The 27,386-nt window shown below is 52.4% G+C and overlaps 1 protein-coding gene across 8 annotated transcripts in view; it reads right to left on the bottom strand.

Annotated features, from left to right (window-relative positions):
- Window positions 1-27,386, bottom strand: part of ATP9B (ATPase phospholipid transporting 9B (putative)) — a 158,305-nt gene that overhangs the window by 61,568 nt on the left and 69,351 nt on the right. For all 8 annotated transcript variants that reach the window (XM_036244270.1, XM_036244272.1, XM_036244271.1 and 5 more), the window contains 2 exons: window positions 21,591-21,666; window positions 10,608-10,684 (listed from right to left, as the gene is read on the bottom strand). In XM_036244270.1, the coding sequence (XP_036100163.1) occupies window positions 10,608-10,684; window positions 21,591-21,666 (153 nt within the window). The remainder of the gene's footprint in view (window positions 1-10,607; window positions 10,685-21,590; window positions 21,667-27,386) is intronic.

Raw genomic sequence — 27,386 nt, 5'->3', positions numbered from 1 at the left:
TCTGGGCTTACTCGCTGGTCCACCAGTTTGCTGAGCACGTACCCGGCGAAGGGCCCCAGAAACACTGGGAGGAATCATCTTTGTGGTCAAAAAGCTTACGTGTCGGAGGGAGAGAGACCGACCACCAGCTACACAATCATCTAGCTGCACCAGCCCTCAGGGCCCAGGAGCACAGGGTGCGCTGGCTGCCACAGCCGACCCCGCAGGCCGCGATGCTGGGCCGGAACGCAGAGGCCAGCCTGCGGGCAGCACACGGAGTGACGGTGTGCGACCCGGGCCACACGCCTGGAGGAGGTGGCAGGGGAGGCCTGGTCTTCTGGTGCCAGGGGCGCAGCAGGAACCCTGCCAGCCTGTCCGCCCCCTGTGAACGAGTGCAGGGCGCGGGGCGGAGAGCACGGCGGAGGGAGCTGGCGGAGGGAAGCTGCGGGGCTGCCGGAGAGGCTGCGGACCGGGGAGAGGTAGGTGGATTTGAGGGAGGCTGTGGTCCGCGCTGTGACGGGAGAAGACCTGACCCTGACGGCGGAACTGGAAACAACGCACCGTCCTGACTGCAGGAAACCAGACTAGTCAGGAAAAGGGTTCCAGTGGAGGTGGCAGCCAAGCGGGGCCTCAGAGGGCTGGGGACACATGTGGATGCTGCTCTCGTGTTTGCCGAGTCCTCCTGGAGAAGGAGCAGGTCACCAGCAGGGTGCGCGGGCCTTCAGCGCAGAGGGGAAGGGAGGGAGCAGCATGCACCTGGGGTGTGGCTGGGGAGGGCGGGTGCTCCAGGTGCACAGTGCTCAGCGGTGCTGCCACTCACACAGCAAATGTCTATGAGTGGACGTTTTATTATTTTTTAAAATAATGTTTTTATTAATTTCTATTTTATTTTATTATTTAAAATATTTTAAAATTGATTTTAGAAAGAGAGGAAGGGAGAGGGAGAGAGAGATAGAAACATCGATGAGAGAACATCGATTGGCCGCCTCCTGCATGCCCCCCACTGGGGATGTGGCCCACAACCTGGGCGTGTGCCCTGACGGGGAATGGAACTCGCGACCTCTTGGTGCAGGGTACATGCTCAGTCACTGAGCCACACCAGCCAGACTGATTTTTATTTTATCTCATAATTTTAAAAAAATCCTCACCTGAGGATATTTTTCCATTTATCTCCAGACACAATGGGAGGGAGACAGAGAGAGAGATCAGTGTGAGAGACACACCAACTGGCTACCTCCCGCACAACCCAACCAGGGCTGGGGAAAGAATTGCCACTGAGGTATGTGCCCTTCACTGGCACGGAATCCGAGACTATCTGGTCCACAGGCTGACACTAAGCCAAACCGGCCAGGGCTGTTTTTACTGATTTTAGAGAGAGGAAGGGAAAGAGAGAGAGAGAAACATCGATCAGGTGCCTCCTGCACGCTCGCCACTGGGGACAGAGCCTGAAACCTGGGCATGTGCCCTGACCAGGAATTGAACCTGTGACCTCTCAGTCTACGGGACAGCGCTCAACCACTGAGCCAGACCGGCTGGGCCAAGTGGACATTTTAAAGGCACCAAAGTTTTCACGACCCTACTTCCTGCCAAAGAAACCACTGCAAAGAAGTGACTGGCCACTCAGGCAGTGCTGCGTGCTCAGCACTCCATGAATGTTGTTGTGGGTCTGCATAAAATAGATCGTCTTAAATCCTTAAAAGTGCTAGGGTGAAACCTTTTTATAAATTTATAAACTTTTACTGTAAATAATCCCTCTTCTTTACCTGTTTTGGAAGTGTAAATTTTTGTGACCTAATAGATTTTGTTTCAAAAAGTAAAAATAAACCAAAAAGGACCGTTAATCACAGTTCTGTAACACTGTGTTGCTTGCCTGCTTGTTTGGAAGTTTAGAAGTTTCAAGGGAGTTAACCCAGGAACCTGGGGCGCTGCCAGCCTCTGCGTCCCACATCAGCCCCTCGCGGTAATGATCTATCTCGTCTTCATCGTCAAAACAAACTGTTACCAGCACTCCCTCCTCATCCAGGAGCAAACACTGCTCCATGAACCTTCATGAAGAGCCTTCGGCTGGACAGACCTGGCCCTCTGCAGGGTGCTCTCGCCCGCATCTCATTCTGCACAGGATGGAGCGTGTCAAACGGGTGGGCTCCGGACACGCGAAGCACCTGACAGGCGTGCGTGCCATCACGCTACATTCCCATCTCCTGGTTACAGGACACGCGAAGCACCTGACAGGCGTGCGTGCCATCACGCTACATCCCATCTCCTGGTTACAACGCTCTCAGCGTGGGGTGGACTCGAGGGGCCAGGGACACACACCCCTGGGACACTGTGCATCCATCCGCCTCAGAACTCTTCTCACCGCACCACCAGCACCCACAATTACAATGTAAAACAGTGAGTACCGCACCTAATGTTTACTGAGTTTTCGCCACCGGAAGGTTCTGATCACTGGAGGGGGGATAATTAACCTTCACTAACACATCTAGCTATTGAAAACTTTTCCTGTTGCCCCTCGAAAATGTTACTGCGAAGTATACAGGCACAGTGATCCCATGTTCACTGCAGTTCAGTAAAGGAATGTCTTTGAGGCCATTTATCCCATAGAAGTTTCTGTGTCCTGTGTCCGAAACTTCATTCTGACTTCATGGCTTCAGAGCAAGGTTGGGCTTTGAGGGCACTGAGCAGTGTGCAGACGGGGCTGCCGTGGGTAACTGCCTTCACAAAGAAGCCAGACTGACCACAAATAAGTGGGAAGTTCAAACTCACATGACACAGTTGAAAGATTTGCGAAGGGCAATTATTCGCTGACAATGCTAATTACACGGGGAAAGAAAGCTACCGAACCTCATGGTAAATTTATTATACACACGTTTCAATGCCGTTTTAAAAAAGAAACTTTGGTACAGTTGCTACTCTAACATCAACAAATCAAATATAAGAAAATGCACCCAAAATATATTTCAGATGTATGGCAAGACTATTAAGTTGAAACCAGAGGTGTTAAGATTTGTTTCTGAGAATATTTTTTAAAGCGATTGCTTAGGAAAAAGTACTTGGAGGGTAGAACCCATGGCCTGCTCCTTAAGGAAAACGACGCACCACTCAGTAGCAGGGCAGGGCCCACGTGAGGGGCTTGCGATGACCCGGTGCCAGGAAATGCCCAGGTCACGGGGTCTGCTGCCCGCGGTTGGCTCTGAGTCATGTGTCACTGGGGCCTTCCACACAAGGGCCAGTGGGTGCGGGACGGGCACCCTTTCCCCAGTGGGCCTCCCACTCACCAGTGTCCTCCCCAGGCCATGGCCTGCCAGGCGCTGGGCTGCTTCTCGGAGCAGGAACCACAGCGGCTCCGAGCTGTGTTCTCCCAGGCGGGCACGGCAGGAGAGCCAGAGACCTGCCCCTGAGGCTGACCTTTGCTTGGGGTTTTCCCCAGTGAAGTCTGCGTCTGAGCCCACACCATGCACAAGCTGGGTTCTGATGCCTGGTGACCGGGAAGGGCCCAGTGTGCATCAGGACACGGCTCCCACAGTCCACAGCCCGTGGCTCACAGCGCCCGGGAGGAGGACAGCCATGCTGAGAATCTCAAAGCCACCGGAACATCACATGACCTTCCTTGTCTGTGTCCACTCAACACAACACCCACCCCTGTGCAACCTCATTCCAGTCCCACAGGAACTTTGAACTGGTCTTTCTGGGTCCTGTGAAATACTCAGACTGTGGTTCTTACCCTCCCAAAGGGCTTTCATCAGGACTGCTTCAGAATAATCTGTTAATAATAAAGACGTAATTTTGTGAGCTTGTAAATTAAGCTAAAAATGTCACGATGACTGAGTCAACACAAGTTCCACACATTTCTAACAGTTTTTATGGCCTCAGGGTAAAGAATCAAGGATTTCAAAAAACAAAGACAATTACTGAAATACTTATTTGCTTCTTGAAAAATTATACTTTGCTGTTAAGAATTGTTGATTATAGAGAATTTAGTTGTACTGAACAGAATTAATGAAATGCTACCAAATGTTCTTGTTTACTATGTAAGAAATGGTCAGTGAGCCCTTCTCATTCAGAGCTGTATGCAACACTAAGTCTCTTCAGTGACACAGGGCACTGACTGTAAACAATAAACATGCTAGGGTTTCCTACTTAGAACACCTGTTTTGTAACACAACTCATACTTAGAGGCGTTTAGGGACCGAACCCGTCCAGCTGGGACACGCTGTCCCCTCGGACCAGCGTCGTGCCCGACGCCAGGACCTGCCTCTGCAACACTTGGCATCCGGCCTCTACAGCTTCCTGAAATCACCCTTTACTCCCACCCACACCGCGACGAAGACGCGCGGCTCTGAACTGCGCGCTGCGGTGACCCGGGTGTGCGGACGCGCAGGCACAGTGAGCGATGCTGTCCTCGCCCGGGCCCTGTCCTGCCCACCTGCTGCCCAATGGCCTGACTGCAGGTCTGCTTCTCTGTCTGGGTCACCTTCTCCTGATGAGGCTTTGAGACACTGATTTGTTAATATTAACAGTACCAAAAAAAAAAAAAGTACCCCCAAAGCCTTTCCTGTGTGTGGACTCACTGTAATACCACATCCTACCACGTGTGGTCTTTTGTGAAGCACACGACCACGTTTTAAACAAGTATTAAAAAAGTTTTTTGTTGTTGTTGTTTATTGATTTTAGAGAGAGAGATAGAAACATCCTGAGAGAGAACATCAACTGGCCGCCTCCTGCACGCCCCCCATTGGGGATTGGGCCCACAACCTGGGCATGTGCCCTGACCGGGAATGGAACCAGCGACCTTTGGTGCGTGGGTCGATGCTCAACCACTGAGCCACACCAGCCCGGCTTAAACAAGTATTTAAACCTGAAAATATTTTCTTATTCAAGAAGGCAGCTCTGGAACAAGTAAGCGTGCTCTGTCGCAGGCAACCACAAGAAAAGGGAGAAATGGCTCTACTGTAATATTTTAATATAGATCAACACAACTTAAAAATATTAATAAACTGTCCTTTTAAAAATAAGAAGCTATTCTTCCAAACAGTCCTGATAATTTCGACCTGCAAAGTCCACCACAGTGGATTCTATCTTGCCTATTGTCTGAAAACCGCCTCCGCACCAGCCCAGGGGGCACCCAGCTCCAATTCACATAATGGCACCGGCACCTGTCTGTCTGTCAGTGAGACGTCTGAAAGCATCTTTTTATTAGCACACAAATCAGTATGCCCAGGGGATGACAAGAGCCGCCTAAAGCGATCTGTATTCCCGGCTCATCCCTACGCTCTTGCTCCGAGCAACTTATTCTTATGAATGGCGTGAAAATGGCAACCTGTCACAACTGATTTTTCTTAACCTTCTGTAAGAATTTTTTTCCTCTTAAATGTAATCAAGTGTCATCGTATTAAATATATCTCAAGCTCAGTTTTATAAAGCAGTCCATTACTCAAGTTGCATTCCTTATAATTTAAACTTTCACCAAATATTACTGTGAAAGTAACTGCTTAGCAATAAAAACTTTTAATTTGTTCAAAGTTTTAAAATAAAATCTTCAAGCTTGTGTGGACCCATCTTCCTGCTTTCCGTCTGTCCCCAGTGACACTGAAGGAAAACAATCACCCCAAAGGAGCTGGAAGAACTGCTTTTGCCTGAGCACGCTCCTCACCTAACAAGACGAGGTGTGCTCTTAGCCCGTGTCTGGAGGCCCCACGCACACTTAAGGAGAAGTTCTAATACACTTCTGCAACAGCATAAAGCTGCATATTTTGATGGTCTACAACCACAAAGTTGGAGTCAAGATCCTGTTTCAAAGACCAACCACAAGGGTGCACTCAAGTGGGACACCTGTCAGAGTCCCTGGAACTGGTTACAGCTGAATGAACTTATGCAGGGACTCCCTGTGTGTCTTAGTGGTGACTGAAGGGGACAGTGGCTCTCAGTCTCCAGGATGTGTTAGGATTCCCACCATCAATTCCTGACTCAGGTGGGCTGTGAACGGAGATGTGAAGCTGCCGTCACCAACCAGGACCACCCACCTGAGCACGAGACAAGGCTGTGCAGGCCACGTGTCAGAGAAAGAGGTGGCTAAGGCAGAAGCTAGAGAAAGAACCTTAATTTCTATGTTTTAAAAATGCACACTTGGAATACAGTGGTATAATATCTGTTAACCCTAGGTTTTAGGTACATAAGTACATTTTTCTGTTTGAGGTTTTCTTTTAAAAGGCAGCTAGAGGAGAACGAAATAAAGACAAAGAGAGAATTGGCCAAAATAAGGCTCGGGACATCAGTCAAGTAGAATGACAAGTTCAAACATGTGTTTTATGAAACAATCAACAACCCATCTATCTGCTCAATCTAGGAGGACAGTTTAAAAAGTACAAATGCTGGTCTCAACAAACCCTGCATCGGTGGGGAGTAACACACACTCACGCCCGCCCGACAGCAAGAAAGGCTGGTGGCTCCCCAGACACAGATCCTGGGAACAGCGGGTATGCGTCCTGAGTGCTCTGGCATCTCGCACCTGCCCACAGGGCCCTCTGCTGACCTGAGCCCAGGGATCTGTGGGTGGTCACATCACCTGACTCCCCTGACCACCTGCCACTTTAATTTTTTTTTGATCCTCACCCGAGGACATTTTTCCATTTTTTGTTCAGATAGAGTGGGAGGGGGAGAGAGGAAGAGAGAGAGAGAAACACCGATGTGAAAGGGACACATCGAGTGGCTGCCACCTGTACGACCAACCAGGCCCGGGGACAAACTGCAACCAAGGTACATGCCCTTAGCAGGAACCAAACCTGGGTCTTTTTGGACCACAGGTCGATGCTCGAACCGCTGAGCCAAACCGGCCAGGGCCCACCTGCCACTTCAGACCAGACACTCTCTCCACTCTGGGCTCCTGAAAACTGGCCTCAGGAAACCACGCACCTGCTACCAGCTCTGCTGAGATCGAAGGTCCAGCACCAAGCGGGTCTGCAGGTCGCTAGAAACACAGGCCTGCGCTGCGAGGCTACCGCCCTCTGCAGGGGGCCCACCACCTCCAGCCCTGCACAGCTCTCCCTGCAAGCAGCCCCGCTCTGTGTTACCCCAGGACTTCGAGAGCCATGTTCTGAATTTGCATGTCCCTCTTATACACGCTGATAATGAAAGTAGCAAATAAATGAAACAGGGCTCGAAAGAGGGGTGGGGGGGTGGGAGAGACTGACTGATACCAAAGACGGTGTGTTTCGTATGGCAGCTACTCTCCATGTAACAGTATACAACAACTTTGTTTTAAGTAATTGTTTGTTTATATATTTAAGTTACTCCTGGATGCCCATGGAACTTATTTTTCTGTAGAATATTTTTTCTTCTTTAAAAAATAAGACCCTCTCTTCTTTTACTAAAAGCATTAATAGTTTCGTGATACTGATTTCTCACCACAAAAACAAAATCAATGAAACCCTTCTCTGGAGCCACCACGGTGTCCCCTGTGCCTGGACCCCCACCCCAAGCCTGCTCTGTCTTCCCTGACCTTGAAGGGGTGCTCGCATCTGCCCTGCGTCTGGTGCCCCGAGAAGCCTACGCAATGCTGTCCCATCAGCGCCCTGCCCAGGGCACCACACATGGCCTCTCCACACGGGTCCTGTCCCTTCACCTCCGCAGCACCAGAGTGGCGCTGGCAACCGACCTCTGCAAATGCCTTCTTCCCCCAACTTTCCTGGCTGCCCTTCTGCTTACCACCCTAACTCCTTGCACCTGGGTTCTATGAGGTTCCTTTTTCTTAACTGGAGACTCTCACCACGAGTACACTGAGTAGTCAGATCTTCCTCCTGCACGGGGGAGGGGAAGGTAGGTCCATACTTTCCTGAGTCTTTGAACTTACATGAGGCCATTAAACTGCTCTAGGGACAGGGGCCTGCAGGGTGCACTGGCAGAAGCTGTGAGGTCAGGGACCGGGAAGAGAGTTTCCAGGCACGCCCAGAGGCCATGACGAGTGGAGCACCTGCCAATGTGTCAGACATGTGCCCAGTAGCCAGTGTGACTTCAGGGAAGCCTGTGTCTCAGCCAGACAGGGACATGGCTTAGTCACAAAGGTGGACTCCAGGAGAAATCTCACCTGACCACCCATTCGATGGAGGCCCCGCCTCCGCCCCGCCCACACCACAGCTCTCAGAGTTGAGCCTCAGGTATAGGTTTGCTTCCCTGCAGAAGTCCAGACAAACTTGAGTAAATGATTGCATTTCCCTATGAAATGTTTACTCTCTATTCCCACTAGCCTTCTTTGAAATCCAAAGTTTGTTGGCTTGCTAAGCTATGTCAGAACAGTGAGAGCAGTCTTCAGACGACAATGCCACACGAACAGTGCATAATAATGTGTCTCCCTTCCCTGCTTGGGGGCTCAGGCACGGCTCTTTCCATTCAGCACGTGTCCGCACCCGCTGGATAAATCACATGTGCTGCTTTCTGTCCGCTGTAGCCTGTAAACGTTTCCTGATTTTTTAAAAATCTGGCATTTAACACTTAGAAAAATGAAATGGCGTGTGCAAATTTAGATACTTCATTTCTCTCCTAAGACCATCCCTTAATTCACACGGTGCTCCCACGTGACGCGGGGCTCCGCTGCGCACAGGCCTCGAAGCAGGGGCGAGTAGGGGAGGGCAGGGGGAGCAGCGGCGGGCAGGGGGGAGCAGGGGCAGGGAGGGGAGCAGCGGCGGGCACAGAGGAAGCAGCGGCGGGAGCAGGAGCGGGCAGGGAGGGAGCAGCGGCGGGCAGGGAGGGAGCAGCGGCGGGCACAGAGGGAGCAGCGGCGGGCACAGAGGGAGCAGCGGCGGGAGCAGGAGCGGGCAGGGGGGAGCAGCGGCGGGCAGGGAGGGAGCAGCGGCGGGCAGGGAGGGAGCAGCAGCGGGCACAGAGGGAGCAGCGGCGGGCACAGAGGGAGCAGCGGCGGGAGCAGGAGCGGGCAGGGGGGAGCACCGGCGGGCAGGGAGGGAGCAGCGGCGGGCAGGGAGGGAGCAGCAGCGGGCACAGAGGGAGCAGCGGCGGGCACAGAGGAAGCAGCGGCGGAAGCAGGAGCGGGCAGGGAGGGAGCAGCGGCGGGCAGGGAGGGAGCAGCGGCGGGCACAGAGGGAGCAGCGGCGGGCACAGAGGGAGCAGCGGCGGGAGCAGGAGCGGGCAGGGGGGAGCAGCGGCGGGCAGGGAGGGAGCAGCGGCGGGCAGGGAGGGAGCAGCAGCGGGCACAGAGGGAGCAGCGGCGGGCACAGAGGAAGCAGCGGCGGGCAGGGGGAGCAGCGGCGGGGAGGGAGGGAGCAGCGGCGGGCAGGGAGAGCAGCGGCGGGCAGGGAGAGCAGCGGCGGGCAGGGAGAGCAGCGGCGGGCAGGGAGGGAGCAGGGGCGGGCAGCGGCTCACAGGCCCGGCGCTGCTCCTGCTTTGCGACCTGCGCGCTGGAGCCTGTGTTTCGGCCTCGGGACCGACCTCACGTGAGTGCTCGGCACCGCACCGCATGCGTGCGCGTGCGCGAGCGGTGCGTGCGCGCGCACGAGCACCCAGCCTCGCCGCAGCGGTCGGCTCTACCAGGGCTGCGGAGCGGCACCTGCAGAGCAGGAAGGCGCCCCCTGCCGGAAGAGCACCTTCGCCCTCGGGTGCGGCTGCAGTGCAAGGCGAGGATCTGAATCCACGCGCGAAGCTCCGAAGATGCTACGCGAGGTGCTGCCTGCGGACACCAGGGAAGTCGAGGAGGCGGTGTGGGAAGGTCGGGGGAGAGCGCCGACGGCCCAGGGCCGCGGGCCGAGGGCCACAGACGGGCTTCCCGGGGGCCTGGAGGGCCGGGCGGAGCCCAGAGTCCGACCACCACTTACTCCGTGAGGACCTCTTGACCGACATGCAGGGTGGGGTTCGAACCCTATGGCCCATCAACACTTGACATTTCACTTTACAGGAAGATGAGAATGACAGGCGACATTCACTGAGTCGTAAGCAGAGGATTCAGTCAAAGCTGGTTAGCGGCAGTGCCCGGACTAGGAGCCAGGCAGCCAGCCTCCAGCTCTAAGTTCTTACCTGTGGTCATAAACCTGGGAAAGGTCACCTATATAAACTTTAGGTGATTTAACCTGCATACACGTTGACTGGATAAATGACAATTTTAGGGATATAAACAGGAATATAATCAATTTAGAAATATAATCAAGCAATTTTTAAAACTAAAGTCTAGTTTTTAATATACTTCTTCTAAAATGTAAAGAATTCATGTGAACTAGGTTAACAATGTAACACTATCAATCTAAGTACTCTAAAAACAATGCAGATTCCTTTATTTTAAAATGAATCAACATAAAAACAAAGAGTGCAAATTGTAAAAAAATAGATCGAAGAGAAGAGACCCACAATTAACTGTCAAATTATGGGCAAATTATATATCCAACAATGAAAAATTTGAGAGACATATAAAACTGATTAACCAAGAAAAGATACTTTTGGAAATTCTTCTGTATTAGCGTGTTGTGACATAAAAATACAGAGAATTCATATCCTAAATCAACATTTTTGAAATTTGTTTTATGTTATGTATTCAGCGAAAATGAGTGGGCTATTCAGAACTACATGTACTTTCTTACTGAAAGGAAAAAGCAAGTTCATGAAAGCAGTTGCTCCTTAATCTAGCCTACCTTATTTTTTGGATTGGATGTGTTCATTACACTTCGAGTCTCTTTTCCAGTATAAATGACAACACCTATTACAGTACCTGCAAAAACACGAAAGTGGTCCTTACAGAGATACTTTAAAAGGTAAGCACAGAGATAATACTTTCTAATTAATAATTTTGATGGAAAATATTATCATACCATTTAATTTTATATAAATGTATCCAACAGCATATTTAATTCGATTTGTTCAAGAAAACCTAATCTGTTTCTAAAACAACCTTTGAAAAACTCCAATGATTTCTGAAGTAATACAAATTTACCTACATATAACATTAGAATATGTATTAATATTCTTTGAAAACAGAAAGAGTGACATTGTTCACTCATTAAAGTCTACTCAGATGGTAACTCTAACACTGAAGTTAAATTAAGAGAGGTCACATTCTTCACTAGTCAAAGTCATCCTGTGACCTTCAAACCACCATGGTACCAGCAGAACCAGTTTCTGTGAACAAGAGCCTACAAGAATATTTTCACTGTAAAGATTAAAGTACTAAGGTATAAGAGTCTCTGCTGATATTTTGGCACATATACAATTAAAACAATAAGAGAAATATTATTAAAAATATTTGATTTTGAATTTAGATATTGGTGTCTTTTATTCATGTCTCCTGAAAGTTTGGTTTTCTAACTGTACATGTCAAGAAAAAAAAAATGATAATTTTGTGGTCTATAAACTTAAGGCAAAAGAATCAAAATACCCCACATCAACCCATAGACTGCAGGGGGGCGCAAAGGCAGGCCTTGGAAATGTCAAGTGGAAATCACGGACATCAGTTTCTACAACTGCAGTTGTGCGTGATTTAAAACCCTAACTGTGCACATTTTGAAGGTAAGAAATATGATTAAGGGGAGAAGGATCGTCTACAACCACTGCGGAACTATGATCATTAAGCTCTGATGTTACTTTAATGGGTGGCACCGAGTGCGGGTGACCACAGGGTCTCTTAGACATGAAGCAGAAGGACAAGTCATGGGACAAGCACCTCCTGCAGGGAGCCCAGGGGGAGAGAGGTGCTCAGCAGTGCTCAGCAGTGCCGTCTGCAGGGAGCCCAGGGAGAGAGGTGCTCAGCAGTGCCGTCTGCAGGGAGCCCAGGGAGAGAGGTGCTCAGCAGTGCTCAGCAGTGCCGTCTGCAGGGAGCCCAGGGAGAGAGAGGTGCTCAGCAGTGCTCAGCAGTGCCGTCTGCAGGGAGCCCAGGGAGAGAGGTGCTCAGCAGTGCCGTATGCAGGGAGCCCAGGGAGAGAGGTGCTCAGCAGTGCTCAGCAGTGCCGTCTGCAGGGAGCCCAGGGAGAGAGAGGTGCTCAGCAGTGCTCAGCAGTGCCGTCTGCAGGGAGCCCAGGGGGAGAGAGGTGCTCAGCAGTGCTCAGCAGTGCCGTCTGCAGGGAGCCCAGGGAGAGAGAGGTGCTCAGCAGTGCTCAGTAGTGCCGTCTGCAGGGAGCCCAGGGAGAGAGAGGTGCTCAGCAGTGCTCAGCAGTGCCGTCTGCAGGGAGCCCAGGGAGAGAGAGGTGCTCAGCAGTGCTCAGCAGTGCCGTCTGCAGGGAGCCCAGGGAGAGAGAGGTGCTCAGCAGTGCTCAGCAGTGCCGTCTGCAGGGAGCCCAGGGGGAGAGATGTGCTCAGCAGTGCTCAGCAGTGCCGTCTGCAGGGAGCCCAGGGGGAGAGAGGTGCTCAGCAGTGCTCAGTAGTGCCGTCTGCAGGGAGCCCAGGGGGAGAGAGGTGCTCAGCAGTGCTCAGCAGTGCCGTCTGCAGGGAGCCCAGGGAGAGAGAGGTGCTCAGCAGTGCTCAGCAGTGCCGTCTGCAGGGAGCCCAGGGAGAGAGGTGCTCAGCAGTGCTCAGCAGTGCCGTCTGCAGGGAGCCCAGGGAGAGAGGTGCTCAGCAGTGCCGTCTGCAGGGAGCCCAGGGGGAGAGAGGTGCTCAGCAGTGCCGTCTGCAGGGAGCCCAGGGGAGAGGTGCTCAGGGGCAGTGCCGTTGCAGGGAGCCCAGGGGGGAGAGCTGCTCAGCAGTGCTCATCAGTTGCGTCTGCAGGGAGCCCAGGGGGAGAGAGTGCTCAGCAGTGCTCAGCAGTGCCGTCTGCAGGGAGCCCAGGGGGAGAGGTGCTCAGCAGTGCTCAGCTAGTGCCGTCTGCAGGGAGCCCAGGGGGAGAGAGGTGCTCAGCAGTGCTCCAGTAGTGCGTCTGCAGGGAGCCCAGGGGGAGAGAGGTGCTCAGCAGTGCTCAGCAGTGCCGTCTGCAGGGAGCCCAGGGAGAGAGGTGCTCAGCAGTGCTCAGCAGTGCCTGTCCTGCAGGGGAGCCCAGGGAGAGAGGTGCTCAGCAGTGCTCAGCAGTGCCGTCTGCAGGGAGCCCAGGGAGAGAGAGGTGCTCAGCAAGTGCTCAGCAGTGCCGTCTGCAGGGAGCCCAGGGAGAGAGGTGCTCAGGCAGTGCTCAGCAGTGCCGTCTGCAGGGAGCCCAGGGGAGAGGTGCTCAGCAGTGCCGTCTGCAGGGAGCCCAGGGGGAGAGAGGCTGCTCAGCAGTGCCGTCTGCAGGGCGCCCAGGGGGAGAGGTGCTCAGCAGTGCTCAGCAGTGCCGTCTGCAGGGAGCCCAGGGGGAGAGATGCTCAGCAGTGCTCATCAGTGCCGTCTGCAGGGAGCCCAGGGGGAGAGAGAGGTGCTCAGCAGTGCTCAGCAGTGCCGTCTGCAGGGAGCCCAGGGGGAGAGAGGTGCTCAGCAGTGCTCAGCAGTGCCGTCTGCAGGGAGCCCAGGAAGAGAGAGGTGCTCAGCAGTGCTCAGCAGTGCCGTCTGCAGGGAGCCCAGGGAGAGAGAGGTGCTCAGCAGTGCTCAGCAGTGCCGTCTGCAGGGAGCCCAGGGAGAGAGAGGTGCTCAGCAGTGCTCAGCAGTGCCGTCTGCAGGGAGTCCAGGGAGAGAGAGGTGCTCAGCAGTGCTCAGCAGTGCCGTCTGCAGGGAGCCCAGGGGGAGAGAGGTGCTCAGCAGTGCTCAGCAGTGCCTCCTGCAGGGAGCCCAGGGGGAGAGAGGTGCTCAGCAGTGCTCAGCAGGCCTCCTGCAGGGAGCCCAGGGGGAGAGAGGGTGCTCAGCAGTGCTCAGCAGTGCCTCCTGCAGGGAGCCCAGGGAGAGAGAGGTGCTCAGCAGTGCTCAGCAGTGCCGTCTGCAGGGAGCCCAGGGGGAGAGGTGCTCAGCAGTGCTCAGCAGTGCCGTCTGCAGGGAGCCCAGGGAGAGAGAGGTGCTCAGCAGTGCTCAGCAGTGCCGTCTGCAGGGAGCCCAGGGGGAGAGAGGTGCTCAGCAGTGCCGTCTGCAGGGAGCCCAGGGAGAGAGAGGTGCTCAGCAGTGCCGTCTGCAGGGAGCCCAGGGAGAGAGGTGCTCAGCAGTGCTCAGCAGTGCCGTCTGCAGGGAGCCCAGGAGAGAGAGGTGCTCAGCAGTGCTCAGCAGTGCCGTCTGCAGGGAGCCCAGGGAGAGAGGTGCTCAGCAGTGCCGTCTGCAGGGAGCCCAGGGAGAGAGGTGCTCAGCAGTGCTCAGCAGTGCCTCCTGCAGGGAGCCCAGGGGGAGAGAGGTGCTCAGCAGTGCTCAGCAGTGCCGTCTGCAGGGAGCCCAGGGAGAGAGAGGTGCTCAGCAGTGCTCAGCAGTGCCGTCTGCAGGGGAGCCCCAGGGGGAGGAGAGGTGCTCAGCAGTGCTCAGCAGTGCCGTCTGCAGGGAGCCCAGGGAGGAGAGAGGTGCTCGCAGTGCTCAGTAGTGCCGTCTGCAGGGAGCCCAGGGAGAGAGAGGTGCTCAGCAGTGCTCAGCAGTTGCCGTCTGCAGGGAGCCCAGGGAGAGAGAGGTGCTCAGCAGTGCTCAGCAGTGCCGTCTGCAGGGAGGCCCAGGGAAGAGAGGTGCTCAGCAGTGCTCAGCAGTGCCGTCTGCAGGGAGCCCAGGGGGAGAGAGGTGACTCAGCAGTGCCGTCTGCAGGGAGCCAGGGGGAGAGGTGCTCAGCAGTGCTCAGCAGTGCCGTCTGCAGGGAGCCCAGGGGAGAGATGCTCAGCAGTGCTATCAGTTGCCGTCTGCAGGGAGCCCAGGGGAGAGAGGTGCTCAGCAGAGCTCAGTAAGTGCCGTCTGCAGGGAGCCCAGGGGGAGAGAGGTGCTCAGCAGTGCTCAGCAGTTGCCGTCTGAGGGAGCCCAGGGGGAGAGAGGTGCTCAGCAGGCTCAGCAGTGCCGTCTGCAGGGAGCACAGGGAGAGAGGTGCTCAGCAGTGCTCAGCCAGTGCCGTCCTGCAGGGAGCCCAGGGAGAGAGAGGTGCTCAGCAGTGCTCAGCAGTGCCGTCTGCAGGGAGCCCAGGGAGAGAGGTGCTCAGCAGTGCCGTCTGCAGGGAGCCCAGGGGGAGAGAGGTGCTCAGCAGTGCTCAGCAGTGCCGTCTGCAGGGAGCCCAGGGAGAGAGGTGCTCAGCAGTGCTCAGCAGTGCCGTCTGCAGGGAGCCCAGGGAGAGAGGTGCTCAGCAGTGCCGTCTGCAGGGAGCCCAGGGGGAGAGAGGTGCTCAGCAGTGCCGTCTGCAGGGAGCCCAGGGGGAGAGGTGCTCAGCAGTGCTCAGCAGTGCCGTCTGCAGGGAGCCCAGGGGGAGAGATGCTCAGCAGTGCTCATCAGTGCCGTCTGCAGGGAGCCCAGGGGGAGAGAGGTGCTCAGCAGTGCTCAGCAGTGCCGTCTGCAGGGAGCCCAGGGGGAGAGAGGTGCTCAGCAGTGCTCAGCAGTGCCGTCTGCAGGGAGCCCAGGAAGAGAGAGGTGCTCAGCAGTGCTCAGCAGTGCCGTCTGCAGAAAGCCCAGGGAGAGAGAGGTGCTCAGCAGTGCTCAGCAGTGCCGTCTGCAGGGAGCCCAGGGAGAGAGAGGTGCTCAGCAGTGCTCAGCATTGCCGTCTGCAGGGAGCCCAGGGGGAGAGAGGTGCTCAGCAGTGCTCAGCAGTGCTGTCTGCAGGGAGCCCAGGGGGAGAGAGGTGCTCAGCAGTGCTCAGCAGTGCCTCCTGCAGGGAGCCCAGGGGGAGAGAGGTGCTCAGCAGTGCTCAGCAGTGCCTCCTGCAGGGAGCCCAGGGGGAGAGAGGTGCTCAGCAGTGCTCAGCAGTGCCTCCTGCAGGGAGCCCAGGGAGAGAGAGGTGCTCAGCAGTGCTCAGCAGTGCCGTCTGCAGGGAGCCCAGGGGGAGAGAGGTGCTCAGCAGTGCTCAGCAGTGCCGTCTGCAGGGAGCCCAGGGAGAGAGAGGTGCTCAGCAGTGCTCAGCATTGCCGTCTGCAGGGAGCCCAGGGGGAGAGAGGTGCTCAGCAGTGCTCAGCATTGCCGTCTGCAGGGAGCCCAGGGGGAGAGAGGTGCTCAGCAGTGCTCAGCAGTGCCGTCTGCAGGGAGCCCAGGGGGAGAGAGGTGCTCAGCAGTGCTCAGCAGTGCCGTCTGCAGGGAGCCCAGGGGGAGAGAGGTGCTCAGCAGTGCTCAGCAGTGCCGTCTGCAGGGAGCCCAGGGAGAGAGAGGTGCTCAGCAGTGCTCAGCAGTGCCGTCTGCAGGGGAGCCCAGGGGGAGAGGTGCTCAGCAGTGCTCAGCAGTGCCGTCAGCAGGGAGGCCCAGGAAGAGAGAGGTGCTCAGCAGTGCTCAGCAGTGCCGTCTGCAGGGAGCCCAGGGAGAGAGAGGTGCTCAGCAGTGCTCAGCAGTGCCGTCTGCAGGGAGCCCAGGGGGAGAGAGGTGCTCAGCAGTGCTCAGCAGTGCCGTCTGCAGGGAGCCCAGGGGGAGAGAGGTGCTCAGCAGTGCCTCCTGCAGGGAGCCCAGGAAGAGAGAGGTGCTCAGCAGTGCTCAGCAGTGCCGTCTGCAGGGAGCCCAGGGAGAGAGAGGTGCTCAGCAGTGCTCAGCAGTGCCGTCTGCAGGGAGCCCAGGGAGAGAGAGGTGCTCAGCAGTGCTCAGCAGTGCCGTCTGCAGGGAGCCCAGGGGGGAGAGAGGTGCTCAGCAGTGCTCAGCAGTGCCGTCTGCAGGGAGCCCAGGGGGAGAGAGGTGCTCAGCAGTGCTCAGCAGTGCCGTCTGCAGGGAGCCCAGGGAGAGAGAGGTGCTCAGCAGTGCCAGCAGTGCCGTCTGCAGGGAGGCCCAGGGGGAGAGGGTGCTCAGCAGTGCTCGCAGTGCTCGCTGCGGAGCCCAGGGAGAGAGAGGTGCTCAGCAGTGCATCAGCAGTGCCGTCTGCAGGGATCCCAGGGGAGAGAGGGCTAGGCAGTGCTCAGCAGTGCCTCCTGCAGGGAGCCCAGGGAGAGAGAGGTGCTCAGCAGTGCTCAGCAGTGCCGTCGGCCAGGGAGCCCAGGGGGAGAGGTGCTCAGCAGGTGCCGTCTGCAGGGAGCCCAGGGAGAGAGAGTGCTCAGCAGTGCTCAGCAGTGCCGTCTGCAGGGAGCCCAGGGAGAGAGAGGTGCTCAGCAGTGCTCAGCAGTGCCGTCTGCAGGGAGCCCAGGGAGAGAGGTGCTCAGCAGTGCTCAGCAGTGCCGTCTGCAGGGAGCCCAGGGAGAGAGGTGCTCAGCAGTGCTCAGCAGTGCTCCAGTGCCTTCTGCAGGGAGCCCAAGGGAGAGAGGTGCTCCAGCAGTGCTCAGCAGTGCCGTCTGCAGGAGAGCCCAGGAGAGAGCAGGTGCTCAGCAGTGCTCAGAAAGGCCCGTCTGCAGGGAGCAAAAAACCCAGGGAGAGAGCGTGCTCAGTCAGTGCTCAGCAGGTGCCCGTCTGTCAGGGAGCCCAGGAGAGAGAGGTGCTCAGCAGTGCTCAGCAGTGCCGTCTTGCCGGGAGCCCAGGAGAGAGAGGTGACTCAGCAGTGCTCAGCAGTGCCGTCTGCAGGAGCCAGGGAGAGAGGTGCCTCAGCAGTGCTCAGCAGTGCCTCCTGCAGGGAGCCCAGGGAGAGAGGTGCTCAGCAGTGCTCAGCAGTGCCGTCTGCAGGGAGCCCAGGGAGAGAGGTGCTCAGCAGTGCTCAGCAGTGCCTCCTGCAGGGAGCCCAGGGAGAGAGGTGCTCAGCAGTGCTCAGCAGTGCCGTCTGCAGGGAGCCCAGGGAGAGAGGTGCTCAGCAGTGCTCAGCAGTGCCTCCTGCAGGGAGCCCAGGGGAGAGAGGTGCTCAGCAGTGCTCAGCAGTGACGTCCTGAAGGGAGCCCAGGGAGAGAGGTGCTCAGCAGTGCTCAGCAGTGCTTCTGCAGGGAGCCAGGGAGAGAGGTGCTCAGCAGTGCTCAGCAGTGCCTCCTGCAGGGAGCCCAGGGAGAGAGGTGCTCAGCAGTGCTCAGCAGTGCCGTCTGCAGGGAGCCAGGGGGAGAGAGGTGCAGCGTGCTCAGCAGTGCCGTCTGCAGGGAGCCCAGGGGGAGAGGTGCTCAGCAGTGCTCAGCAGTGCCGTCTGCAGGGAGCCCAGGGGGAGAGAGGTGCTCAGCAGTGCTCAGCAGTGCCATCTGCAGGGAGCCCAGGGGGAGAGAGGTGCTCAGCATTGCTCAGCAGTGCCGTCTGCAGGGAGCCCAGGGAGAGAGGTGCTCAGCAGTGCTCAGCAGTGCCGTCTGCAGGGAGCCCAGGGGGAGAGAGGTGCTCAGCAGTGCTCAGCAGTGCCGTCTGCAGGGAGCCCAGGGGGAGAGCTGCTCAGCAGTGCTCAGCAGTGCCGTCTGCAGGGAGCCCAGGGGGAGAGAGGTGCTCAGCAGTGCTCAGCAGTGCCGTCTGCAGGGAGCCCAGGGAGAGAGGTGCTCAGCAGTGCTCAGCAGTGCCGTCTGCAGGGAGCCCAGGGGGAGAGGTGCTCAGCAGTGCTCAGCAGTGCCGTCTGCAGGGAGCCCAGGGGGAGAGAGGTGCTCAGCAGTGCTCAGCAGTGCCGTCTGCAGGGAGCCCAGGGAGAGAGGTGCTCAGCAGTGCTCAGCAGTGCCGTCTGCAGGGAGCCCAGGGGGAGAGAGGTGCTCAGCAGTGCTCAGCAGTGCCGTCTGCAGAAGTTACATATTTTCCTTTTTAGAATAAGCATCACCCCACCCCCTACACCTTTTAAAAAGGTGTGTCACTGGGGAAGCTGTGAGGCCTGAATTTATGAGTGAGCCCCTCTTGGCATATAAGCTAATCCAAACCACACAAATGCTCTCTTTATATGTAATTATCCAAATAAACTTCCTAGACATTCTGTCTGTACTTCGTATATAGAAAAATATTAAATATATAACAATACTTTAAAAAACTTTCCTAATTTACCAATTAAGGTGTACTTAACCAAAATGTAAAAGCGTCACTAATATAAAATAAACATAAAAATAGAACAAGGCAAACTGAAAAATTAATTTATTTATAACATTAGTAGAACAAATATGTCTCAGAGAAGGCTTGAAAATTAATCAAGCTGGAAACCACTGTCCTGAAATGCAGACAGATGACCAGCGATGCTGACTCCAGGCTGGCATTACATGGTCAAGTGTCCCAAATGAAATCCAGGAAATGACAAGACTAATAGGAAACACTTAATTCAGACGGATGGAGAATAAAATCAGTATTTGAATATTAAATATAACATACATAAGTATGAAATTTTATGTATATAATCTATTGAAGTTTGATAAAGACTCATGTATTACTTCATTTAGTTTTTACTAAAAATGAGTACTTGCTGGAGTCAGAATAATGCATTTTTTATGAGTCTCATGTGTTTTAATTACTACAATTATTAGAGTCAGTACAGCATATTTGAAATATCCTCCATTCTCTTTGACAAAGGGTATGTATTTATAGGCTAAAAGAATGAGTAAACTTGTATACATGGTAAAAAGAGAAAGGGAACGGGGTTACCTGTTGTTTTTGAAAGTGAGACATGAGGGGGCAACAAAACAGAACACATTCATCAGACTTCAGGAAAGACCGCACATAGGAAAGACGGAATGTTGTGCAGAGAGACGAACAGGTGTACAGACGGGGAGAGCTGCCTAGTAACCAAAGTCTTTCTTGGTTCCAATTATATGCCTTTCATGCCCAGAACCTGCTCCACACAGTGAGAAACTGCTGGGGCCCTACGGCAGCTGGGGGACCTGCCACGATTCACAGATGCTTTCCCGGAGCCTCAACAAAGCCTCACGTACGAGCTGCTGGTGCCTCTGGAGCACCCTGGTGCGGCAGGAGAGGAAGGAAGGAAGGCACCAAGCAGCGGAAACACAGGGTGACAGTGAACGGCGAGCACTGCACACCTGCCGTGCAGCACACCCCTGGTGCGGCAGGAGAGGAAGGAAGGAAGGCACCAAGCAGCGGAAACACAGGGTGACAGTGAACGGCGAGCACTGCACACCTGCCGTGCAGCACACCCCTGGTGCGGCAGGAGAGGAAGGAAGGAAAGCACCAAGCAGCGGAAACACAGGGTGACAGTGAACGGTGAGCACTGCACACCTGCCGTGCAGCACACCCCTGGTGCGGCAGGTGAGGAAGGAAGGAAGGCACCAGGCAGCGGAAACACAGGGTGACAGTGAACGGCGAGCACTGCACACCTGCCGTGCAGCACACCCCTGGTGCGGCAGGAGAGGAAGGAAGGAAAGCACCAGGCAGCGGAAACACAGGGTGACAGTGAACGGCGAGCACTGCACACCTGCCGTGCAGCACACACCTGGTGCGGCAGGAGAGGAAGGAAGGAAAGCACCAAGCAGCGGAAACACAGGGTGACAGTGAACGGTGAGCACTGCACACCTGCCGTGCAGCACACCCCTGGTGCGGCAGGAGAGGAAGGAAGGAAAGCACCAAGCAGCGGAAACACAGGGTGACAGTGAACGGTGAGCACTGCACACCTGCCGTGCAGCACACCCCTGGTGCGGCAGGTGAGGAAGGAAGGAAGGCACCAGGCAGCGGAAACACAGGGTGACAGTGAACGGCGAGCACTGCACACCTGCCGTGCAGCACACCCCTGGTGCGGCAGGAGAGGAAGGAAGGAAAGCACCAGGCAGCGGAAACACAGGGTGACAGTGAACGGCGAGCACTGCACACCTGCCGTGCAGCACACCCCTGGTGCGGCAGGAGAGGAAGGAAGGAAAGCACCAAGCAGTGGAAACAGAGTGACAGTGAACGGCGAGCACTACACACCTGCCGTGCAGCACACACCTGGTGCGGCAGGTGAGGAAGGAAGGAAAGCACCAAGCAGTGGAAACACAGGGTGACAGTGAACGGCGAGCACTGCACACCTGCCGTGCAGCACACCCCCATGGAATCAATAAATTAGCCTGAGAAAAGCTACACAAAGAGATGAGGCCAGGGACACCGTATGTCAGATGGGACCTGCACCAGGTCTGGGTTCTGTCAACCGTGCATGTTTGTGGAAGGCATCGACCAACAGAGAGTGAGCAGAATTTCTCAGCTACCTCCACCCCTACAACTGCCCATGAGACAGAAGGTTTGAGAAGCAGCCACCCCTGTCCTTGCTGTGAAGGTTGGACCCCATGCTGCAGTGTGCTTTGCTGCCCCCACTTCCCCTTTGTGCTCAGCCAGTAGCTGGTTTGTCCCTCCCCAGAGCTCGGGGCTGTCCCTTGGGACTGTACTCATGGAGCAGCTTCTCTAGCTACCCCAACCCGAGACCAGCTAACCTAGTCTTAGAGCAGGGGTCCGCCAACAATGAATGATAAAGGGCCAGGTTTTATTTTTAAATTATTAATATGTTGTAAAGACTAGTTCTGTAAAACACCACAAAATAAATTAACAAAAGAAACAATATAAAAACAAAAACAAGAGAGTATGTGCCCCAATTTTTCTAACATTAAATTACTTCATCAATTACAATTAAAATTTCCAAATGTCTGCTCTCATCTCTGTATTTATCACAATCCCTGTAGTCCCGGACCCCGCTGTGCACATGCCCAGCAATTGCGGCCTGGGCCTGTCCAGCGCCCACTGAACCGCAGTGTGCGTTTAGTAAGGTTCCGCATAATGCAGGGCATTTTGAGAAGCACTTGTTTGGAGCCACCTAAAAACACAAAGCATCACCTAGCATGTGAGAATTAACCATAAAAACAGAGCGTATTTCTTACCTGATGCAACAACTGTGCTTGCCCACAATGTATTTTCTATGCTGAGACTTTCATGAACAGGTGGGTCACTGTCTTCCTGTTCGGGAAGAGAAAAAGAAAACAATACTAAATCACCAATATCTGTGTTACTCGCACTTCAGAAACCGACAATGGACAAAGAAGCCACAAGCTGGACCCCGCTGGCCAGCAGTGGAAGGCGCCACCAAAGAAAGAACTGGCGCCGAGACCGAGGGTTCCGAGAAGACGGCGGAGCAGGGAGCGTCAGGAGCCCCCCCGACTACTGCAGGGCAGGATCTGCCTGATACAACTAGTTCGACTTTGAACTCTGTTCAAGTCTTGGCTGATAAATTCTGGTTAATGTGGGTCAGTTCCAGGGCTGAGCACAGGCACAGCTGCCTGCCGCCCACCCAGCCCCCAGCTGCATGACAGCAAGCTGTGCCCCAGCTTACACACAGCCTGTGGGAGTCAGGGTGGGCGAAAAGACCCCTGTCCTCCTAATACGGGGACTCTGTGCTCTGGTCACTGACTGCTGCTGCTTCTGATGATAGGGGTGCAGACTAAAAAGGGGGGTGGCCATTTTGTTGCCCTTCCCCCTCCAGCTACGGTGACTTCCAGAAGATGTAAAGGGAAAGTGCCCCCCTCTGTATTTTTCTATTTTCCACTTAAAAGCTAGACAGGAAAGATTAGCACATTAAAACAGGTATGAGGAGAATAGAAAGGGACTGCACTTGACTAAGGAAATCATAGAAGAGACACAAGAAGACGTTAAGTTTACACCACAGGCTGATCCTTAGCACAGAGAGCCCACAAAACAAACAAACAAACAAACAGCACACCCTGAGGAAGGGGAAAAATTTAACTTCTGGAGTTACTGTGTTCTCCAATGTTCAACAAAAAATAAGGCATTAAAAAAACAATCCAGAAAAGTATAGTCCATTTAAAAGAAAAATATAAATCAACAGAAGTTATCACTGAAAAAGACCTGTTGGCAGATATACTAGACAAAGACTTCAAAAGAAAAATATTAAAGATGTTCAAAAAAATAAAAATGTGGAGAAAGTCAAGAAAACGATATATGAATAAGGAGAAAAACTAAACAGAAACAAACAAAAAGCTCAAGAGATGAAAATACAATGACACATAAAAAAATTCACCAAAGGCAGATTTGAGCAGCCAGAAGGAAGAATCAGTGAACTTAAAATTAAGGCAATAGAAATTATCTAGTCTGAGAAACAGAAAAAAGAAAGGCTGGAAAAACTGGAAGGACCTGAGGGATCTGTGGGACAGCAGAAGGCCAGTCACTTGACTCCCTGAGGAAGTTCCAGGAGGAAAAGACAGAAAAAGGGTGGAGAGAATATTTGAAGAAACAATGGCTGAAAACCCCCCATTTGATGAAATTTATCAAAAGCTCAAACAATCTAAGTACAATGAACTCACAGAGACCCACACTAAGACACATCACAATCAGACTTTCAAAGGACATAGACAAAGAGAGAATCTTGAAAGCAGCAAGAAAGAAGAGAATCATCACACACAAGGGACCCTGCAGATTTCTCTTCAGAAACTTTGGAGACCAGAAAGCAATGGGCCTTTATAGTCAAAATGCTAAAAGAATCTTATATCCAACAAAACTGTCCTTTGAAATTAAGAAATAAATGAAAACATTGCAAGATAAATAAAAGCTGAGGATTTTGTGAGTACTAGACCGGCCCTGTGAGAAACGCTCAAGGGGGTCCTGTAAGCAAAATGAAGGACATGAGACAGGAACTTCAAGATGACTGGGGAAATAAAGATCTCAATAAAGGTAAATACATGTGCAGTTGTAAAAGGGAATATTATTGTAACAATGGTTTGAAACTGAACTCTTTGTTCTATATGGGATTTAACAGATTAATACATTTAAGGAGAAAGGCAACAACTATCACTCTAAAAGCTAGTGTTACTGTAACTTTGTTTCAGTAAACAAATTATATACCCCACCATGTACACTGGCATCACCACAGCACTCGGAGAAAAGTGTAAGACATTAGCACAGACATATTACAGATCGACTCATCAACACTTATTCAGTAGCATATAGAATATCCTCCTCCTGCCCTGCGGGGCAAGGACAAAGGTTAAGCTCTCCAAATGCATGTGTACTCATAAGAAAAAAAATGCTTCTGTGAATATTATTTAAAAAGTAATATATACCTATATTTATATCTATACCTATAAAGATGACATATCTCTTAAATTTCTCTTTAAAATGTCTTATTGTTACATTGTACTTTTTTCATTAAGCAAAAACTCAAATATAGCCCTGGCCGGTTTGGCTCAGCGGTTAGAGCATCGGCCTGCGGTCCGGAGAGACCCGGGTTCAGTTCCCGCTAAGGGCACGTACCTCGGTTGCAGTTTGTCCCCGGCCCTAGTTGGCTGTGCGGGTGGCAGCCACTCGATGTATCCCTTTCGCATCAATGTTTCTCTCTCTCTCTGTTCCTCTCTCTCCCTCCCACTCTACCTGAACAAAAAATGGAAAAATGTCCTCGGGTGAGGATGATAAAAAAACAACAACAACAAAACAAAACTCAAATATGAGTTGTCTACTGCTAATTATGTGTACAGATATCAAACATGGCTACACATCAGTATCACAACAGAAATAAAGGATGGTGTAGTTTAATCTTTACCCTTATAATGTTTATTGTTTAGAAACAAACATAACTATTTAAAATCTGAGAACTTTTTATCTCAATCTAAGTGATAGTCTATAAAGGATTCATAGCAGTTCTGGTTGTGGAAACCTTTCTAGAATAAAGGGTTACAGAAGCCCACAGCTGTGCATCTAGAAGAAACATAGGTGAAGTGTCAAGTATGGCAGGAAATTATCTCTGTGTCTCTGTGTAGTAACAGACCACACACTGTCCTGAGTAGTGTGAGTCTCCCTTAAATAATGTCACCTCGTAAAATTATATTGTATAAACGTTGATAATCTTCTAGCAGGATATATTTTAAGATAACAAAGAAATAAAATAATTTGGGAAAAAGGGAAGACACTGAAAACACATTTTCAAAAATGCATGTAAGAAATAGAGATTTGTGCTACTACTGTTTTCTTCTCATCCACCCTTTTCAAATGATATACATTCTGGCCATTTTGCTAACTACTTGTTAGATATTTGCTAGATAATTGATCCCCTAATATATTTGATTCTCTGATTTATTTGTAAGTCAAAAAATCTAAACCAATCCCAACAGTTCCCAAACCATTTCCCTGGTTTTGGAAACATGTATAAAGTACAGTGGAGTGTATTACATTTAGTCTGAGGAAGGGGTTTGGCTCCCAGGGGTCTTGTAAGCATCTGACGGCAAATCCAGCGCTTAGTCAGTCTCTTGCATTCCAAGCACTAAGTTCGGGTTTAGCTCTTAGGACCCTACTGAGGTTCCCTTACGTGGCGGCTCCCATTGCCCCAAAGGCAGGCCACCACCATGGAGACAGTTCCTCAGCTCCCAGGCTTTGTCAATATGAAGACTGATGCTGTTCCGTTTTAAAACATACTGTCGGAGAGACATAAAAATTCATGTATCATCACTCCTATTTCCCAAATGTGGTCCATGCCATATCCTTTAATTGTATGTTAATCTAGGACTTTTAGCCATGATCTGGCAAACTGACTATATATTTGAGATACATCCTGCCAAAGGTTGATTCACTTATTTATCATTTAAGGAGTAAAACAAAAAAGTATTCTCTAATATGAATTCTGAATTATTTCCACGCTACCACACAATCCCCATGTTCCTCTCTCCCCCTGGACTGTGAGCTATGTGACCATGGTGCTAACCTTGACCTTCTAAGCGCCTGGCACAAAACAGGCACTTCAATGTGTCTAGTAAGTGACTGAGCCAGAGGCCCACAGGCCTGGGATGTGCGCTGTCACCTCCGATGCCCTCGCGTGGGGGCGGGCGGGCGGGCCCCTGCTGCTGTGCTCACCTGGAGGTGCGCCCTTCTGCCACCTGCCGGCAGCTGCCTTCTTCAACTGGCCACAAGCCCCAGTGAGTCGATCTCATCAGTTTAAAACTCTCCTGCAGTTCCCTTACCATGGAAACTAAACTTACCAACACAGGCATATCTTTTAGTATAGCACTTTCCCATTGTGTCGAACTCCAAGAGAAATAAGGGCGTTAAAAAATGGAAAAGTTTTTAAGCTTTCTGTAAATAACAGGTTCTGTACTATTTACTTTTTGAAATTTAAGTTGCACATTACTCTTCTAAAACTACTGAATAATATGAATGCTTTCTGTCTATTTCTAACACAATTACGTGTTGGAATATACACACTCTGCTCTTTCCTTTCAATTCTGTAATAGCAATGACGAATTCTAAACATTAAACATTTTGTCTATATTGAGAAATTGTTGTAAAAGCCAGTTCTTTACCAATCTCATACAGTACAGAACAAAGACTGGGAACATGAGAAATAAATGATCTCTAAATATCTTTCCCTTTGGGCTTCCTTCTCCTGAATGTGACAGAGTCTGGAAAAACAGAATTTGCTTTGGAGAGTGAGCATGCACAATGCAACGATTTCAGGACTTGCTTCTTTTGAAGGAGAATATTTGATTGGAAGAGAGATCAGTGTCGTATGGTTTGCAAAAGAAATTACAGCAGAAATGCATCTACAGAGATAGATGGGAACACGATGTCACAGGACCGCGAACACTGCAAGTATTTCCAAAGTGGCTAGTTTTAATCTCCACACTTCAAAGAGAATAGCTGTGTCTTGAACAATAGCAAAATTAATGACATCAACAATAATGATATGAATCATTTATATACCACAAAATGGCATAGAGTCAGGTTCCCCTGACGCTGCTTCAAGGTAAGTCCCAGCAGATACTTTCATGATGTGCTGTGTGCACATTACTCTGCACGGGCAACAAAAACTATAACATGTCTGTTGTCACGGGACACTGGAATTAATGTGCTCTGACTCTTATTTAATTATTTAAGCTGATATAAAAGAAACATATATTTTGTTCTTTATATACTTTATACTGTAAAAAAAGAACATCAGCACATATCACCCTTTTAAATGTTCAGTTGATATTTTGGTAATTAAACTGAATTCCATTTTTGGTTACAAAACTATTCTTTGCATGGTTTTTCTTTCCTTTTTTGTGTGAAAAATACACACACAGATAAAGCTGTATCATGTCAGTAATCCAAGCTCAAGGTCTACATGTTCAAACTGAGCAGACAAAACCCTGCTAGAAGCAGGCACGAAGGAGGCCACCATCTGGACCCCCCCACTGAGCCCCACCACGCACACAGCCGACGTGCCTGGACCAACCAGACAGCCTGAGGCAGGCAGGACCCAGACCACTCCCGTCTGCTGACCCTGGCTCTGGAGCTGACACTGCCGCGGGGGTCACCCCACGCAGGGCAAACTGAAGTGAGCAGTGTTTCTTTCTCGTGTGAGTAAGGTGATAACTCCTAATTTATCGTGCTCAGGGTGCCTTAAAGTAGGACTTTCTAAATTGCCTCTAACAAAAACTTGCTTGTTACATAAACATTTCTGCAAGACACAGAAGAGCTCAGTTTTCTTCAGAACTCAAAAGCGCTCACCACCAGGACAGGTCCTCCTCTGCGTCTGCACTGACTCTCTGCACACACCTGGCTGCAGCTCTCCTGCAAACAAGGTACCAAGGGACGTCTGCCTCCCCTCTGGCCTCACTTTGCCATCCAGTAGTTTCACATTACCTGGCACAGAACACACCTTAGCAAACGCTTTCTCAAATGCTCACTGCTCACCG

Source organism: Molossus molossus, unplaced genomic scaffold, assembly GCF_014108415.1.
Source record: "Molossus molossus isolate mMolMol1 unplaced genomic scaffold, mMolMol1.p scaffold_m16_p_6, whole genome shotgun sequence".
Taxonomy (NCBI): Eukaryota; Metazoa; Chordata; class Mammalia; order Chiroptera; family Molossidae; genus Molossus; species Molossus molossus.
This window is presented reverse-complemented; position numbering and strand designations above follow the sequence as displayed.